This window comes from Fundulus heteroclitus, chromosome 6, assembly GCF_011125445.2.
Source record: "Fundulus heteroclitus isolate FHET01 chromosome 6, MU-UCD_Fhet_4.1, whole genome shotgun sequence".
In the NCBI taxonomy this organism is placed as follows: domain Eukaryota; kingdom Metazoa; phylum Chordata; class Actinopteri; order Cyprinodontiformes; family Fundulidae; genus Fundulus; species Fundulus heteroclitus.
The window spans coordinates 16,339,771-16,359,263 of NC_046366.1; the positions used below are offsets into that span (position 1 = coordinate 16,339,771).

Consider the following 19,493-nt stretch of genomic DNA (forward strand, 5'->3'; position numbering starts at 1 on the left):
TAGCTGAGACCAACTCATGAAAATGGGTTTAAATGATGTTGCTTCTGGTCTGATTTTTATTTTATTTAAATTTTTTTTATTTCAATTTGCATTTTCATAGCCTAATTTCCGTTCTCGTTTTTAGCTATGGCTGGATTTGGACTGTGTCCCAGATTTACTCATGCCAATCAGTAATTGAATCTATTTATAAAGCCCTTTTCATACACATTGAAGGCAACACTAAGTGCTTTACAAAAATGTAACACAGGAGATAACCAAATAAGGAGCCAAAAAAAAAAAACCACATTGAAAAATGTTAAATGTGTAGATTATGTTGCTTTAAAGGTCGGAGGAAAATGTAACCGTTAATGATTATAGTGGAAAAAAAGCACAGGAAATGCTTTATATGGTCATTTTAGCTGCAGCACCAGGGGAAAAATGTCTAATTAGAAAACACCTGCAGCGACAAGAAAGCATCCATACAGAAGAGAAGTGAGAGAAACAATTATACTACAAATTATAAAACAGTGGCTCAGGCAAAGACAGATTTGTCACAGAGGGAAGGCCAACAAGCCTGATTATGTCTGCAAAGATAACTTGAACAATTGAGACACTCTCTTCTTTGATTGATAGGGAGTCGCAGGTGCATAAATGGAGCATGTGTTTAAAGAACTGAAACTAGGAAATGTTACTTATAAAGTGTAATAATACATTTCAGACTCAGACATACTTTAATGATCCCAGGGGGAAATTACTTTGTTACATGCTCCAGAATGCACACATTGTTATATATATATTTACAACATTCCATACAATAAATGTATGATGTCCTGATCGATACTTAAACCATCCAACTCAGGGTCCCAAAAAGCAGTCTTGTTTTTTTTTTTTCGTTTTTTTTTTCTTTTTTCTTTGGGGCTAGAAAATAGGGCAGCTGAAAAAACAATCATGGAATGTAAACGATGGTGTAGAATTACTTAACTAAGCGATTATCCATTTTTTATTTTTGCTGTCTCTTAGATGTTTCAAAAACCTTTTGATCTGTTGGAAGGCTTTGAAATAAATGTACAAAAAGTCACATTTAAAGAAATATTTTTTTTTTTTGGGTGGTCGCAATGAAATGAGGTTTGGAGAAGGGAAACAGAAAACACGCAGGGCAACGGAGGACTATCCTTTAAGCTATTCTTTATTTTCAGCTTTAATGTTTTCACATGTTTTATTTTATGTGGGTCCAGCCTGATAGTCCAGTCTGAGGCGTCCTCTGCTCAAACCATCTCCCAGAAAGCCTAAGCAGGTTTAAGATGGCCAGGTTAATAGCTTGACATGGAGGATAACCTGGTTAATTCAGTTTCTCATTAGCACATACATTTGGCAGGCGTGTCCTCTGATCAACAGATAGAACCATCTGTTGCTTACGTCAGCTTTCCACTGAATTCTAAATTTCTGATTTACGTGTTTAATCACCAGCCTCCATTCCACCTCACTGTCAAACAGGATGTAGGAGGAAATGTGTTAGTAGTTGGGCAAACACCATGAAGGGATATCATCACATTGTTGGGGCTCAGCCATGAGAGGAAACCAAGAACGACCTATACGGAGAACAAAAGAGAGTGGTTTAAAAACTCCAAATCCCAGAATGCACATGATCAACCTATTTACATGACAGCGTCCAGGAACGAGGACAACAGACACATGACTCTAGCACGAAGAAACACGTTTTTTTTTTTTTACCCACTGCCGGTTTGCATTGAGATGAAACGTGCGTCAATGTCAGATAGGTGTAGTTAATCGAGGTTATGCTGGTTCTACGATCTGAGGAAACAGCTTTGCTTTCTTGATGGGGAGAAAACCATACAAGTAGAGATCCTAATTCTGAGGTGCATAGATTTCATGAAGTCATGATATGAGTATCAAAAAGAAGAAAAGTAAAATCTACATGTCATTCAAATAATTGGTAAAACATTTAACAAACCAAATGTATATTAAGTGCAGTTACTTATCAACATAACACAAAAATAAAAGGGCAATACAAATCCAACATCACTGGAGATAAAATAAAATTAGAAATAAATGATATTCAAACCAAAAAAATACACATTTTGAGTTGAGTTTGACAGGTGGAGCTGTGATAACATGATGCCTGAAATGATGCCTTTCCTGAAAGCATCTGGAAAGCTCGTACAAGAAAGCAGATGTCGTCACTAGAACTATTATAAATAAACTCATTAAAACCACCTTAGAATAGATTCTGAAATGTACAGGCAACCAATACAGTGTGTTGAAAATCAGAGTGAGTTGCCTTCCTGGTCTTTGTCTCTTCGATGGACCAATGTTCTCTAGATTTTTAAACCCGCTGTTGGTAAAATCTTAAGTATGAGTTGAAAAACATAAAAAAATAGGTTTTCTTAAGTCGATCTGAAGGGTTACTTTCCAGATTTTAACTGTAAATTTAAGGTTTATCCTACAACGAGTAACTTAATACCAATAAAAAGTGTCTCAAACAGCTGTTGGTCATCAGCATGTACATTAATTTACATTTTTTTTGTCATTAGCATAACTCTGAAAATTAATTTTCCTGGTGATCTTTTTCCAAAGGCACAATATACAAAATAAAAAGTGTAGGACCTATAATTGAGCCTAGGGATACTTTGTGTCTGAGTTTGTAATAATAGTTACCCCATGTTTACGAAGAGTTGTCTGTCAGATAATGTTTAGACAAAAAAAAATGTCTTTAGCTTTAGAGCCCTGTGTGGTCAAGCTTCATCTTATATTTCCAACTTTTTAGATTCCCCTTCTCGTAGTTTGAGATCCTGCAGCCCATATTGTTGTTCAGATCCAGGTTACATCTACGGTTATAAGCAATCTTAAATAATGCTGTCTCTGCACTATGGTTGATTCTGAACCCTTACTGGAATGCAGCAAATCTATTATTAATTGTCAGAGAATAGTTTAATGCATTTAATACATGTTAAAACACTTTTTTTTCAAACTTTCCATACAGGCAGGGAAATTACAAATCAGTTTTTAGCTTCTTTAGCATGCGGTTATTAAGGTTGGTTCTCTTCTGATGGCATTTAATGTTGGCTTTCCTAAAAGCCTGAGAAAGTTTTAAAAAGTGATGTAATTGATCTAAAAAGCAAGCTGTCTGTTTAAGTTGTGAGTATAAAACTGGTGTAGATCAGCTTCATTCAGGGGAAACATCTCTTGCATCTCCTTATCAGCTGAGAGGATTCCACATTTCATCATTCTAGTAGATAACCATAGAAGCAGGTCTTTAAAGGAGAGCTCACTGGTGGATTGGACATATCATGGAGAGACAAGACCAAATGACTGGATTAACACGTAATACAAAGTACTGTTAGGGTTTAAAAGAAGGTGCATTAGTGTCATTTTAACAAATTGAAGTGGCCAATTGGCGGTTTTATTTTTGAAAGATGTGCCTTCTTTTCTAATCATGGGTCCCCTAAACTGCAAGAGTTGTTGAAATATATGCATTAAAAGAGTATTTTTCCTGTTTTCAACATGGTTCTGTATACTGAATATAAAATTTGGTTTCTGTGGCAAAGCTTCTTGGTAGTGTACAAATTAGTTTAGACACAGGCATGAGGCAAATATAGTGTCCCTTATTTATTTTTAGATATACTTTATTTGTAAAAAAATAAATAAAAATTCCCCGTTGATAGATAAATGTAAAAAGATATTATCAAAAAGCCTATTCAGTAATTCATGATTTCTTGTGTTCCTGGGATATAAATTCAACATAACACAGACGCCTATTCCTCAAAGCCCCTTTTCAAAATAGGAAAGAGGAGAGATCTTGACAAGTTAAAGAATTGTAAAAAGAAAATAGTTATGTGCCTAAACTTGCACATATTAACAACCAGAGCAGTAATTACCATGTTTAAAATTACCCGAATTGTTTTAAGCAATGATAAATATTTATCTTGCCACCACACATAGTGTGAAAAATTCACACACCTTTAGAAAAATGCAGAAAGTATTAATTTTAAGGCTTATTACTCCAATGAACCAGTATTTAATTTTGGTTGCATAATGACAAGAAAGACCTTTGATTCTTGATTACACATCTCACCAGGGCTGCTGATTATTCTGAAGGCTTTAATATCATTGAACACGACTTCTACAGAACATATTTCAGCCTGTTTGCTGCTACGATAAACCACATAACTGAGAATTTGCACAGGCATGACCAAAGAGAAATTTGAAAAGATCATGGTACATTTACTGTGATTTCTTTTATATGCTGGCTGGCATTTGAGTCTGTAATTCTGGTCGTGTAGCCATTGTTGAGTGCTATCCAGCGTGTGTTCACATTCATAGGTGTTATTTTGTCCTTTTATGGGTGAATTTGTGTGTTTCAACAATGCTCAACATCATTATGCTTTTGAATAACTAGTGAGGCGTTGAGACAGACAAAATGCCCAATCAGTGTTTATCTCGCTTTAACCAAAGACCAAAGAGTTGGCAGCAGTTTATCACTAGGAGAACATATATATTTAGCCCCACGGGATACTATCTCACAACATTACCCCCTGAGGGCCTGTGCTGATGACGTTCAAAATGTGGAAATAGCTCAAGTTGATGTGAGGGTGGGAGGCAAAGACTGCAGGATGTTTTATCATGTGGGAGTGTGCAGTAAGCTTCTCTCTACTTCTGCCCACACAACCCCAGAGGTTTATTTGTGGCTCCTTCGCAAATATGCTGCACCGAAGCTGCCGTCCAAGGTGTAATCTATTGTTTTGCGACTGTGACGTATGTCTTTTTGTTACTTTCGAAAAGGATCCTAAGTAGTTAAAGTAGCTCAAAGGGGATAGGTTTTGCTTTATACTATGTCTCCGTTCAAACCATTGAATTGTGACACATAACATCAAAGGTAAAAGGCTAAACTAACTGTTCTTTTTAGCAAATTTTTTTTTACCTCATGTTTTTATTTTTTACCTCACCCTTCCTTTAATTTTGTGCCACGGGTTGCCTTTATTTGACAGTAGGCTGACAGGAAAGAGGCTTGAGGGAGAGTGGGAGACATAAAGCAAAAGTCCACGAGCCTGGATGCGAACCAAACACGGCCACGTTGTGGACTGAGGCCTCTAAACATGGGTCACATGTTCTCCACCTGCACCATAAAAAACAAACCAACACAGATAATTAAGAGCAGGTTCAGTTATTTTAATCTCAGAGGTAAGTCAGGGGTATCAGTAATTGTAACACTGATCATCTTGTAAAAATCATTATTTTCCAACATGGGATTTTTCCATCACCAAATAAATGTACAAAATTAAAGATTACGTTTTTTCCCCCCCTTAATGTCTCAAAATATTTATTTTAAGCTGGTCCTTACAGAACCTGCTAATAAGCGTGGCTGGAACTGTAACTGTATCAGACAACTGTACCCTTGTTTCAAGGTTACAGTTCTTACTGTTACCGAACAGCGTTTGCATTGTACGAAACTGAGTTAGACCGAAAAAACAAAACAAAAAAAACAACAAATTGCAGTTCAGTTGAACAGCAATACAAACACCCACTTCAGAATTACAGTGAGGCAAATCAACCCTCTAACATTTTGTCATTTATACAATAGAGGAATGCTGTTGTAAAAAAAAAAAAAAAGTTGTATCTAAACTGAAAACCAAATCTGCATCACCAAGGTCTATTTTTAGAGTATTTCCATGAGGTTCCTTTTTTCCAAAAGCTTTAAATGCAGCACTTGATGGATCCAACTTGTACAATCTTGACTGACTCACTGTTTGTACCCCTCAGTGGGCTGTTGGACTGTGGCCAGTGGTTCTGATGATCATAAATGGTTTTTGTCTCCCTCCGCCCCCACATTGCCGGGGATGCCCTTATCTCCATGGAGAACTTGGCTACAGCACGGCCTGCGTCCCCCTCCTTCTGCGTCACTGTGACACTTTTACTTTCATGCATCAAAAAAGGAAACATTTCCACTTCGTGATGCTGTTGATTGTGATCCATGGGTTGTGGGTTGCATGGAAACGATCAACGTCCAATGAGATCTCAGTCGCTGACTACATTAGTGGCACGGTGCTTGGCAAAAGTGTTCAAACCCTTTCAATGATCCCCTTAAATCTTTTGACATTTTGTCACAAATATTCATGTTTTATTCATTTAGTAGATCATCAAATAGTAGCACATGATTGTTACGCGGAAGGAAAATGATGCTTCATGCATTTGCACTTGGACCTCCTTACTACGATACTTCTGAATACAATTAAGTCGAACCAATTGCCTTCAAAAGACATCATAGTTGGGGGATAGAATTGGATGGATCAGAGATACAGTTGTGAAGAACTAAAAAAAATTAAGCCTTGCTGAAGAGCTAACAATTGAGATGGAAAAAAAATATTTGAAATAAATCTTGTCTAGTTAAGACATGAAACAAACAGACAAACAAACATGTGGTCAGGGACGAGCAACAATCATAGGCTTCAAGCAGGAGGATCAGAACCAATGTCCTGATCTGATTTCCTGTCACAAATCAGATCTTAAATCTACTGCTCCATCTTTATCTCTGGCCCCAACAGATGTGCTGGTGTCTCCCCCTCCTGCCTGTCTGTTTCTAGCATTCTGGTGAAGAGGCTTATGAAGACGCTGAACCGGAACAAGGCTGCACGTCCGGATAGCGTCAGCTCCAGTGTCCTCGAGGCCTCTTCAACCTTACCCTGACCCAGAAGAACTGTCCAGTGCTGTGGGAGACTGCTGTCTCTAGCAGGGAAATCGGTAAATGAGCCACTGATGGGAAGAGTTGTGGGTTTGAGACCATTTATTATTTACCATTTAACCCTTTTAGGATAATTGTCACAAAACCACCTCAAACTGCTCCTGGTGTTAATTCAGCCAACATGCCGTCTTGATGAATGCTCTACACATTCCAAGGACTGTGTTGAACGCACTGTCCTATCATCTAGTGGTCAGAGTGTTGACGACACCCTGAGGTGATTTGACAGTATTAAACTGAATTTAAAATACTGTGATGGTGGACCAGAATGTACTGAAATGCATTTTGCAAGCCCGGCTTAGCAATAGTGTCAAAAAATAATCTATATACCGGAATGTGGAAACATTCTTTAATTACTGTTGTGCCCAGTTGTGCCTAATGTCGCAAATTTGCATCACAGCTAAATTTACATTTATTCTGTGTGATGTATTCAAACTAACATTCTCTACTTTCATTTAGCATCTGCTTGACAAGAAAAGCATTGCTAATTTATTTTTCACACAAATGTATATCAATAAATAAACTCAGGCAAACAGAGGTTAAAGGAGCAGCACACCCTAATATATGTGATTAGAGACCACTTCTTTGGGTCATCTTACTTGTCTTTAGATGATTTAGACACATGTATGATCATGTTATCCCAAATGATGTTTCAAGTCACTGTTCCAACATGTCCCTTGTGGGAAACAGCTGGAGTACCTTTGCTTTGCAGTATTACAATGAAAGAGCAGTTGTTTACATGTAAGTCTAGAAGTTGCACACGTAACATATTCATACAAAACCGTGGGTTAAAGGAATAATGTAGGAAAGTTAAAAAAGTTAGAGTTAAATTATACTTTCTAGGAAGGATTTGTTCCTAATAATAATAATAATAATAATAATAATAATAATAATAACCTTTATTATTATTATACTGTGAGAGACTGGTGACCTGTCCAGGATGTACCCCACCTCTCGTCCATTGAATGCTGGAGATAGGCACCAGCACCCCTTGCGACCCCAGAAGGGACAAGCATGACAGAAAATGGATGAATGGATGAATAATAATTTTAATAATAGTAATAATAATCCTCAGAACACAAGCATGAACAATCAATGTTGTTGGAATTTAACCATTATCTATTATTGCATTCACAGACTAACATGATTCATACATATTTAAATGTAAAAAATGATATGCCTTAATATATATATATATATATATATATATATATATATATATATATATATATATATATATATATATATGTATATATATATACATATATATACATATATATATATATATATATATATATATATATATATATATATATATATATTAGAGTATCTATGAAGTTATTTGAAGTATTTACACAAGCCTTTGATACAGTAAGCTTCTTCTGCATCGTGTAGACCAGGCGTGTCCAAAGTGCGGCCCGGGATTTTGTGCCCCCCCGCCTGTATTTTAAAGCGTAATAATTTTGCCCTAATTAAAAATAATGTTTCCATCTTCATCAGACAGGTTAAGATCTTACAATTTAAAATGTTGGGTACAACATAAGGTATTCATCTTTCAATAACCACACTTTTTACACTCTAGCTATCCAAGGACTTTAACGCAAGTTCAGGCTTTTGTGAATTAAAATAATTTCTGAATTAATTTATTAAAATTTGCGATATGTTCTCATACAAACACTGACCCAAATCCTGTTCTGATATTGCTAGACCAAAACTAATGTTTTTTTTTTTCCAATTGACCCTAAAATACTTTGCAAATTTGGTGACCATCTGTTAATAAAGCAAATGAGCAAAAAAATATTTTTAACTTTGGTTCTGCAATGATTTACACATCATTTTCCTGCAGAAAATCTGACTAATTTTTTAAAGAACAAATATGATATTTTATAGAGCAGGTAATAAAAAAAAATCACACCATATTTTTTTATTCTTTTTTTTTTTTTACTGTTTACATAATTTTTTGGCCCTCCAGTATTTTTGACTTGACCGTTTCGGCCCACGTGCCGAAAAGTTTGACCACCCCTGGCGTAGACGTAACATATCACCGTGTAGCCTACAGAGCGACATCGCTGAAACGAGTTCCTCCTTATAATAAGCAGACGATATATTTGATAAACTTCTGCAGGAGCCTCGGCATTTTTGCACAGGCAAACTTTCCTGCTTACGCGAATGACTGCGCACAAACGTCCCCCCCACATTGCCATGCACACACTTGTATAACCCTTTAGATAACAGCCGGTCGCTCTGAGCCGCTATGAGCCAACCCTGGCCACTGTTTCATTCACCGGCTTCTGCGTCGTAGTGATTTGCTCTCGCACATCACGCTGCCAGCAGCCGTGGGTTTCCATGTGAAAAGCCCGTCACAGCCTTATGTAAAGCGACTGACAGCCGAGCGGACGAATCGCCACGCGGAGCGGCGGCGGCGCTGCCCGCCTTCGCCGGCTCGCGGTGCGCCGATTGGTCCGACTCGCGACGCGGCGAAGACTGGCGTCCGTTCGGACCAATGGGCTTTGAGCAGTGGGAGGAGCTTAGAAGAGGAGCTCGTAATGAGGTCACCCCTTGCGTTGGAGGTCCAGAGCAGTGCGTGGAAACCGGAGCCGGGGAGAGAAATTGAAGTGAGAGCAGCCCAGAAGCAGCGGACGGACCCGATCCTTTAGAGACGGTAAAGCTGCTCCAGCAAGGATTTCCTTCACGGAACGACCGGAGGAACTACAACCAAAAGCCGTCAAGTGAGGTTGGTGAAGCTTAACTTCTTCGATATAACGAGTTGGGTGTTGCATTATAAGGTCACGCGTCATTTAACTGGACGTCTGCCCTCTGGACGGCCGGGGACCCCTGACGGAGTTACCGCTTTACCTGCAGCGGAATGAAACACGGCAGCCGGCGGAGGCTTCCTTTAAGGAACTTGGCGCACGGAGCGTGAGAGCGTCCAGAAAGAAAGTTGAAGCAGTAAAAAAAAAGCGGTGAGTCCCTTCTGGAGCTCAGTTAGATGTAATAGATGGGTGAACTCGGTGGTGTGAGTGTCACATGAAAACGCCGGTATACAGCCTTATATAAAGTGTTATGCTGCTGCTGCTGCACATGGAGCAAGTTCACATGACGCGCCGATTAGCGGATATGCGGCACTAGGAGCTGCAGACTGGAAGAATCAACCGTTCATTCATTGTAGTTTCAGAAAAAGTGAGGGTATAATAGCTGGCCCAGGTGAATCTCTCTCTCTCTCTCTCTCTCTCTCTCTCTCCTGTTCTGCATTGAGTTTTCATGTTCTCCCCTTTGGGTTCTCTCTGGGTACCCCTGCTTCCTCTCACAAGAAAGTGCGTTTTTCCCCCCTCTAAGGCTTCTGATCTCTTCAGTCAGAAGTTTATCACCCGTAGAGATAAAAGAGGAACTGAGTGTGCGATAATAGTGCCGCGTCTATCTCCCTCACCTTAAATCAGATTAAAAAAAAGTGGAGAACTTTGCACGCCATTGACTTATTCGGGCGGATGGGAGACGGCTGCTAATGTCTTCCAACTTGCAGCCACGAAATGCAAACGTAGTTGTGTCAAAATATCCCTGTGACCATTTTGTAGCTGGAAACTAACCGGTGACGCTTTAAAAACTTGTACTTGTCCCAAAAAAACAAACAAAAAAAAAAACAAAAAAAAAACAACGTTATCTCAAGTAGGATGGTGCAAAAAAAAAAAAAGCTTGTGCAGCAGTTTGAGAGGGCATGACAGTTCCTGCCCACCTGTGGCGCTGTGCGCGTTTTGTGATTGAACTAGACCTTTGGGTTCAAGAGCCCAGAGACCAACATGAGCTGATGTTTAGGTTGGCAAGTCACTCTGCAGGGTGCATATTGCAACAGTTAGGACAGAAGTTAGGAAGGTGCAGCAAGCATATTAACAAGGGGTCTTTTGTCAGTGTAAAACAGGTAGTGAAATTGTCCCAAATTGCTCAGAAATAAAAAGTTATTTACACTCTTTACCATATCTGTCTGCGAGGAAGTTTGCAAAATCAGTTGTTCGTATGTTTTGTTGTTTATTTGTCCCAAATTAGATTTTTCTATTCAAAATAAGCAAAAAGTTTAGATTTTATTGCACTTTTGAAGAGGTGACAGTTGGCACTTCATGTTTTAACAGATTAGAATGCTTATTACTCATTCAGATACTATTTAAAAGTTTAACACAAAGTAGCCACAATATAATCCCATGTTATTGAATTCAATATCATTTATTGATTGTAGTCAATTCAGAAACTCTCAAATACAGCTTTTTTTTATTGGTTATTGCAAATATTTATAGATTTTGCCAAACAGGAAACTATAGACTTGATTATACAATAAAAAAATATCTGTATAATGCTTCAGTTTATTTTTAAGCAAGTTTTAAACTGTCTAATGAATACATAAGAATGAGGTAGAAACTTCTCGCTGACTTGGCAACTTGTTGTCATGGTAACCCTGCTAATTATTGATCAGGGCACAGGGATGCTTACGCCCTCTAGTCAATCAGGAGTCAACACTGCAGGTCAGAAAAGGTCTGTGGGACTTAGGTTAATTTTTCCAACTTAAACACATAGAGAACACCCACAATCTAAGAATATGGGGGAAAAAATGTCATGAATTGTTTTTATCTGATCTAAAGAACAACTTTGGGACAGTTTTTACCTTCTTCTTTAGTTGTAGCGTTATCTCTAATGGACGTGTGTTTTCTCCTAATGAATACCATTTATACCATTTAACCAATAAATTATTCAAAATAATTTCTAATCCAAACCAATTCCAAAGCCCCAAGGCAGCCAAATGTTCCCATTAGCCTCAAACACGTGTTAGATTGCGCTGACTTGACCACAAAGTGTGATATAGTGCATATCACACTTTGCAGTCAACCCGACGTTAGCAACATCCGAATAATTGTGTTAGGTTTCTCATCTTGCGGTGTTAGACACCTGTGCCTCATTGACCTGACTTTACTGCTGGACGTACGTCACAGCTTTATGGAGCAGCAGCCAGACGGTGCGCCCTTTGAGCTGAGAAGCACCGTTTAACCGAGTCAATCCATGTGCCGATTACGTTATGAGGAAGAGGAAGAGTCTGACTCAGCAGAAATGGAAGGAAAAAAAAAAGACTTGAAAAATGGGGATGGACAGCAAGGTCCATTATAATTGATTTTTAAAATGATCAATGGTTTACCCACAGGGACAAAAATGACCTATTGCCTCTTCTGTTACCTTTTTTTTTTTTTGCAGTTGCTCAGCTAAGTGGAGTTGCTTTATTGTGGCAAGAAAAGAAGTCAGATATGTTAAATTTGCTCTGGTCCATTGGACACTCATAGCCTCCTTTAAAACTCAATAAATGCAGTTGGTAATTAAGTCAAATGACCTGTAGATATTTGTTTTTTCTTCTTAATTTCTCTTAACAAACAATAAAGCCTTCCCAGATAATCGTCCAGCGACATTTTAACATTGTTAGGAGGAAAAACAAACCCTGAAAGCAGGAATATGTTGTGTATTGTTGCTCATTCAGCGGATTTGGATTCATTCTAAGCTAATGAATGAAAAATCCCCCACGCCGGTAGCTGGTACAGTCTCCTGGACTTTGGCTTTTGCGATTCGACAGATTGTCAGAGAGCTCTTTCATCTTTGGACTAGACCTCCGGTTTGTTGCCTCAGTTGCCCTTGCTGTAGGCGGAGAAGGGGGGAGGGGGGGGGGGGGGGGGGGGGACCTCAGCATAGTAAGTGCAACGAGAAGTTCAGAGCAGAGTGTTCACTATGTGCAGAACAATCTGTGAGTAATGGCTCTAAGTTACATGGGGAAATTGTTCCAATAATGGCAGTGAAGGGGATTTTTATTATGACCGCAAGAGGTCAAGTGCTGCATCATTGTTTTTTTTTTTTCTTTCTTTTTTTGCAGATTTGTTGTTTTCCTCTTTTGTTGACATCACATTTTGTTTATATCTTCCAGTTTAAGTTACTCAATCTTGGCTTAAATATGTCCGCTCTCGAATCATCCCTTCCAAACACTGGATGGCCATGAAGATCTTTTGTTTTTCTATTTCAAATCAGCCCGTATACTTGCGCTTGTTTAGCAGAGATCATGAATATTTGACTCCTTTAGCCCATATGTTTTTCACCAAATTTCAGGATCCTGCTTTTTCTTTTGAAATTTGCTTCCAAGAATCAAATTTCAAAAAGATGTTTGCCTTTTCAAAGGATTTTTACATATTACTTCATACTTTCTGGATCTTTCTACATTTGCCTTCAGATATTGGCCTCCCTTTAACAGATTTTCTTTCCACCTTTTTTAAGCTGCTTAACTCTGACCAGTCATAAAACAGCCACTAAACTCCAGGGATGACCCACTGGGGTGTCTACAGGTTCGAGACAATTTAGTAAGGTGCTCATTTTGCATGAGGTTTTTATACACTTTCTTGTCATCGGCATTTAACAAAGGCAGTACTGTCCCATTTGTTTTGTTGGAAAAGAAAAATCTAAAGAAATATCACAGTTTGAACGATGCATTTGAATTGTAACACGAGGATAAGGATGCATCCATCTGGTCCTTTGTCAGGTCTCTCCTGGAGATCTTCTTTTAGGCTACATCATAAATACATTATTTTCATGTAGTTCTTATTTTGTCTGTATGCAAAAAAAAAATTGTTTTTGCATACAGACAAAGGAGTGAAAAATCCCAAACAGTAGCGTTGACATTCAGAAAGCCTCAAAAACTAGAACATCTGACTTCTGGTGAGGATGGTACACAGCGTCAAACATTGCCTTCTGGTCTTCTATTGGTGTTTGGATCCCCATGCTTTGTCTGTGCATGCCCATTCTTGTGTTAGCCACGGACGTCACCATAGATTTGTTTTTCTTTCCTATTCCCTGCTCTGCTGCACTTTTAATCCTTTCGAGATCTGCTGCGGCTTCTTCTTCTTCTACTTCCTACCCCTCGTCTCGTGCCCGCTGTCTGTGTTGCAGTCCTGACTTGCTCCATCCTGACAGGCATCGGTGAACTCGTTGCTCAAGACACGCTTAGCTAGTAAATTTTACACTATGTAACACGTCACCCTCTGAATGATCCTTTTACTCAGCGGCTGTAAGATGACCTATTTCACTCGGCAGCTCGGACTCTGGCCATGAGCCAACTTCGCAGCAGGTCAGCGATTAGCAGAACACCCCACACCGGGCACAGTCTTCTGATAAGTCCTACAGGAGTGCTGATTATCGACTTTTATATGTGTACTTTCTTCCTTTTCATGTGGACTTGGGCATCCAGTAACAGTGGCCTGGAAAATGATAAGCTTTTAGGAGGCTTTTTAGTTGCCTCGGGATTGTTTCTCAAAACACTCTTTATAAACTTTCCATTGGCAAAGTGTTTTTAATCCAAACACTTCAGCGTTGGTGCTCCCACATGAATGGACGCGCGTCATTGTCTGTGATCAGGCGTGTTCTTAATACTGGATGGAGAACCGTGACGTCCTTTTTTTGTTGTGTTAAAATTACAGTTGTGGTAAAAAGAAGTACACTTTGTTTGTAGTCATCAAAGTTCACATTTCTGTACATGATAAAAAAAAATCTGATCTTTACTTAGCTGTGATATAATTTAAATCAAACCTCCACTGTATAGAAATACATCAGAGATTCCACGCTGACCTCACTGATTTAACAAAAAGCAAGACATGAGCATTGCAAAGTTTTACCTTAGGTGTGAATTTAACTGGAGTTTTCTTCTGCTGGTTAATTTCACTGTAGATTTGAAAATGACTTTATAACTCTAAATAGATTGATCCAGGCAAAATACTAACACACAATTGCTGAAGACAAGGTAATCAAGTGCTTTACCTACTGTATCATTGACTGGGTACTGCTTACTTGCTTAAAGTTTTTAAAGACAGCAAGGGGGTACTTAGGTTTTGTAAAAGACTTTCTAGTTTAAACCATTTTTCCATCTGTTAAACCAACCTCGTGGTTTAATGGATGGACAAATATGGAATCTGTGGCACATTTCTGTTGGCTTGACCAGATTAATTGTGTTATGTCCTGGCTAGTGAAAGAAAAGAGTTGAAAAGAGGACCTACTTTCTCGTTACCATGACTCTGCGCCTGATTGTTGCTTGGCGATGCGCGTTGGCAATCAGATCGATCTTGTGGGGACTTATTGGTCTTCCAAGTTGCACAAATCCTTTGATAAGAGTTGAAGGGGTTTATATAGGACAGACCCGCTGTTCCTAAAGGGCAACCTGTCTGAACCAGAGACTTTCCTGGAACATCAGAGAGGCATTCATCAGGCTCTTCAGCGCTCCAGACCTCACAATGTCTCTGATATGACATCAGACTGAAGGCAGCCCTTTGGTGTAGGATTGGTGCAATTATTATGTTTTTAACTTTGAGCAAACTGCAAGCTTTCACTATTTTATGCAACCGAATAGAAATGGAAAGAAAACCTTACTGTTTACGCTTCATTCTAGTGGACTTTACAACTTTTTTAAGACAATCTTTTTGTCTTCACTGGATGTTTTTCTAAATAGTAAAACCAGTAAGTTGAGACAGATCACTCATGCTGTACATATGTGCTCTCTATCCACAGATCCGTTCATTTCATTTCCATCCACTCAAGTGTCACCCTTATGACAATGGGATGATTTCCTTCTCCCTAACCTGAAACAAGCCGAAGAAAGACCCCCTCCTGATGTCAGACCATTCAACCTCCAAGCCCTATCGCATGTCGGTTCCCGGGGACCGGGATGGAGCCTCGGGGTGCAGCCCCATGGCGCAGATGCGCTGGGTGGGCGGCTTCGGCCAGGGCGGTCCCGGCCTTGGCCTGCCTTCCGAGGGCAGCGACAGCAGCAGCCAGGACCCCGCCCTCTCGCCGCAAAACGTGCGCAAGACCACGCGTTCTCGGCTGTCGCCCGAGGAGGACGTGGAAATGAAGAGCAGCGGGTCCAGCGGCAGTGGGACCGAGTCCCACGGCAACGAGAGTCACGGCAACGAGAGTCACGGCAACGAGAGCAACGGCCACGAGTCGACGGGCAGCTCCAACAGCCGCAGCAAAGACTCGGCCTTGCTGGAATCGTCAGAGAGCAATAAAAGGTAGGAGACGTTTGGATTTCCTATTTCTCTGCCTCAAGTTTTTATGAGTAAAAACAATGATTAAAAAAAGTTTATCTTTTTAATTTGGGATGGTGCACATGTGCAGGAAGCCCCCATGTTTGCTTCTCACACTCCACAATATCCAACTCTATAACCTTTCCCTATTCTCAGCTGTTAATTTTCTCTGTCCAGAGGCATTAAAACTTTATTTGTGCCAATTTACAGCAACATTATCTTGAACCAGCGTGTGATGGGGTGGGCATTTTTTCTTTCTGCCGAGAAGTTAGTTTTGATGTGGGACTTCATTATAGTTTCAATTAATCATTTACAGACTTATGGACTTACTGACCTATGCTTATGTAAACAAACAGCATGGGGTCTCCTGGGTGAGCATTCACAGCAGGGGTATTTACGAGACGTTTCTAAACTCCGTCAGTAACGACTAGCAAATATAACAGGAATGGACGAAGATGAAGTGACCGTTAACAATTTTACTGGATGATAGCCACTAGCGAAATACCGTTAGCACCTTTTATCCTCCCTACTTAACACTGGATCCCTCTTCCAAAACCATGCAAGAACTTTTGAATGGAGACTCTACAATTAAATTAACCACATAAATTGCCCATTGTCAGTTCTTTTCCACTGATCATAAAAACACAAACACTTTAGCTTCATCTCTCATCTCCTCTTGAGAAAATTAGGTGTTTTTTTTTTTTTGTTTTTTTTGCCAACGGTGCCACAACTGTAATGTGAAGCCACTTTATGATTCAGTTCCTCTCATACTTATACTGGCATTTACAGCTGTATAGCAGCAGCTCTAAGAGATCAACTGGTTAACTTTCATTCCTGCACACTGCAAAAACGCATATAAAAATTAATAAAATGTTCTTAAAAATTAGTGTTTTTGTCCTCGATTTGAGCAGTTAAATAAGATCATCTGCCAGTGGAATGAGTATTTTTACCCCTAAAATAAGACATCCTGCACTTGAAATAAGATGATTGAGATGAGTTGTTCCTATTTTAAGTAAAAAATCTTATTCCATTGGCAGATTATCTTATTTACCTGCTCAAATCAAGGACAAATACATTAATTTTAAGAAAAATTTACTTATTTTTAGTTTGGTTTTTGCAGTGTGGTTTTAGACAAGGATTATTCATCCCATCATCTCATCAATCAAACCGTGTCATGCAATCGTCATCCCTTGCTTTTTAGCGCTAAAAGACGTACACTAAGACTCTAATCTCTGCTTAATCAAACTCCAAAACTGTCTTAATAAGCGTGGTCCAGCTAGACAAATAGTTAGCAGGACCATGCTTCTCATGACAGTGACCCTAGAAGAACTGCTTCTGCAGCAGAAATGGCTTGCAGAGTTTATTTAGCAAACATAAAAGCAGTTTTAACGAGCAGCAGCGTCGTCCTTTCTGCTGCCATGAAGCTGCGCACAGAATCCAGCCACAAAGTCGTTCACCTTTCACCTCGTGTTGATCATTGATTGTGCTGCTGTGCCAAAAGCTTTCCACCTTTTTCTAAAGTTAGACTTTAGTCAGACTCAGTAGATCCACAAATAAAGGTAAAAATAGCATTAGATAAGAATCAGCCCGGTCCCTTTTTACCACTTAAATCCAACATTCTGCTACTTTTACTTTTATGATTCGTGTTTGGGGGTCGCTGTTCTGAAAATAAAAAATCACGATCATTTCCATTAGTTTCCCTGCAGATTGCATAAACGCGTGAAATCATGCCGTCCCATAATGGCTCCCAATGAACGGAGCTCTGAACACTGAATGTGTTTGCCAGATCTGACTGATGTCAGAAGGACGGTGAATCAAAGCCTCAGCAATAACCAAAAGTGTTTGGCCTAAAAAACAATGAATAACGCACGTATGTGACAATAGACTGCCATAAATATTAAAGATCTGTACAAAGCTGTAAAACAAAACCACATTTTCTCCTGTGTTGCAAACTTTTAGCCCAGTGCAAAGTCTCTCTCTCGTCCTTAAATGAGACTCAGGCTGTTCATTATAAATCCTTTTCGTTTTAGGAGTTTTTGGAGACATCAAACTTTTTTTTTTTGTTTGTGGCAGAAAAGAGTTGTCCTAAATCTAAAAAAATGCTTTAAAACTCCCAGAATTTCCGCCTGTTGTCCAGAAATAGCCTCAGATGCTCGGCAGCTCACCCAGGAAGAACGCAGGAACAAATAAATGAATGCATCACCCAGCAGGAAAAGCAAATTGATGTCATCTCGGAGGCTGGAAGCTGGCTTTTCCGTAACGCCAGATGGGCCGTGTCACGCTCTCCGACTCCTTGTCACCATGACGATCAACTGTTTGGGTCTGTTTACGTCTGGGGTGGAGCAACCCAGTTGCAAGCTCTGACGTCTTTACTCTCACTCCCGGCCCTGCCTTACCCTAAAGTGCCCTTGCCCCTTTAGATCAGGGCTTTTTGTTTAAACCACTCCTCGGTCTGTTTCCCTCCTGGCATTTAACTCCCCGTCTGCCAACATGGTGACGGATTTTAAACACACCTAAAAGTTTCTGCCTCTTTGTTGCTGCATTTCACCCTTGACTACCAATTCTCAGTCAGCCTTGTCAACTTTCTAAGTTTTTGTCCTCCATTTTTTTGGAGGTAAGCCACAGAATATTTTATGTTCTGCCTCTTTTTTTTTTTTGCACTTATTTCATACAGCTCACTGTGATTTACACAATGTAGGTTTCAGAAACAATTCAAAATCCAGTTCTGCAGCGATACAAGGAGATTTATATGTCTAATCCGGTGAGTGATTTAAATAAAGATAAACAGCCAACATTAACCTTGTTTCACTCATTAAACTAAATATATTAGCAAAAAATTATCTTTCCAAATGTTAGTACGCCCTAACCCTGTTATCTGACCCCGTTTGGTTGAAGTAACTTCAATGAGACACTTCTTGTGACCATTTAGCAACCTCTGCGCTAATCTAGGGAAAGTTTGCTCCCCACTCCACTTTGATGGGGATTTTGTAAGTAAAGCCGGGTTCAAGTCACACTATGGCATCTCAGCTGGATCAGGGACTGGCCTTTGACTAGACCCAGGACTTCTCATCTGTTAATTCTTGTCCTTCATGTATTACTAGCAGTTCCCCCATGGATCCGCTGATAGACAATAGATACAGGCCAGATCCTGCAGAAGAAGAACAGCCCCACGACACGTCCAGTTCTGATCATCTCTAGACAGAACAACTAGAGCATTCAAAAAGATGGAAAATATTGTTTTCTTAAATTCTAGCCTTAGTTTGTCTACAAAAAAAAACTGCAAACATGTGATATAAACATCCAGTGTCTGAAATTTTAACCCTTTTATCGTGTCACAGAGTGTCAAAATACTGGTGGGGGGATTTGGTCAGTAGTTGCAAAGTTAAAAAATAACTAGGTCGGACTGACATTGTAAAGCAGTGACATGATTATACTGTTGTCTTGATGCACTGGCTCTAACAAACAGAACAAGAAGGAAAAGTATCAAATAGTGTGATAAGGCAAATTGCCTATTTTTAGCAGGTAAGCAGGTTATTAATAGTGGGTCTGTTTTAGTTCAGCTGAGTCAGGTTCTTAGACAGCTACTAATAGTCTTGTGCTAAGTCTGTAGGCTAATACTTTGTGTAAGTGATAAGCAGCATTATATAGGCAATTAGGCCATGATGGCTTTTCTCAAA

The 19,493-nt window shown here is 39.4% G+C and overlaps 1 protein-coding gene across 4 annotated transcripts in view; it reads left to right on the forward strand.

Annotated features, from left to right (window-relative positions):
- The first annotated feature begins 9,309 nt into the window (after positions 1–9,309).
- The window catches only part of per2 (period circadian clock 2), a 33,117-nt gene continuing 22,933 nt past the window's right edge, over positions 9,310–19,493 (forward strand). For 2 of the 4 annotated variants that reach the window (XM_036138184.1, XM_036138185.1), the window contains exons 1-2: positions 9,310–9,696; positions 15,299–15,801. In XM_036138184.1, coding sequence (XP_035994077.1) covers positions 15,401–15,801 — 401 coding nt within the window. In that variant the 5' untranslated portion in view covers positions 9,310–9,696; positions 15,299–15,400. The remainder of the gene's footprint in view (positions 9,697–15,298; positions 15,802–19,493) is intronic. The other 2 variants (XM_036138183.1, XM_012851261.3) reach the window with 2 other exon arrangements.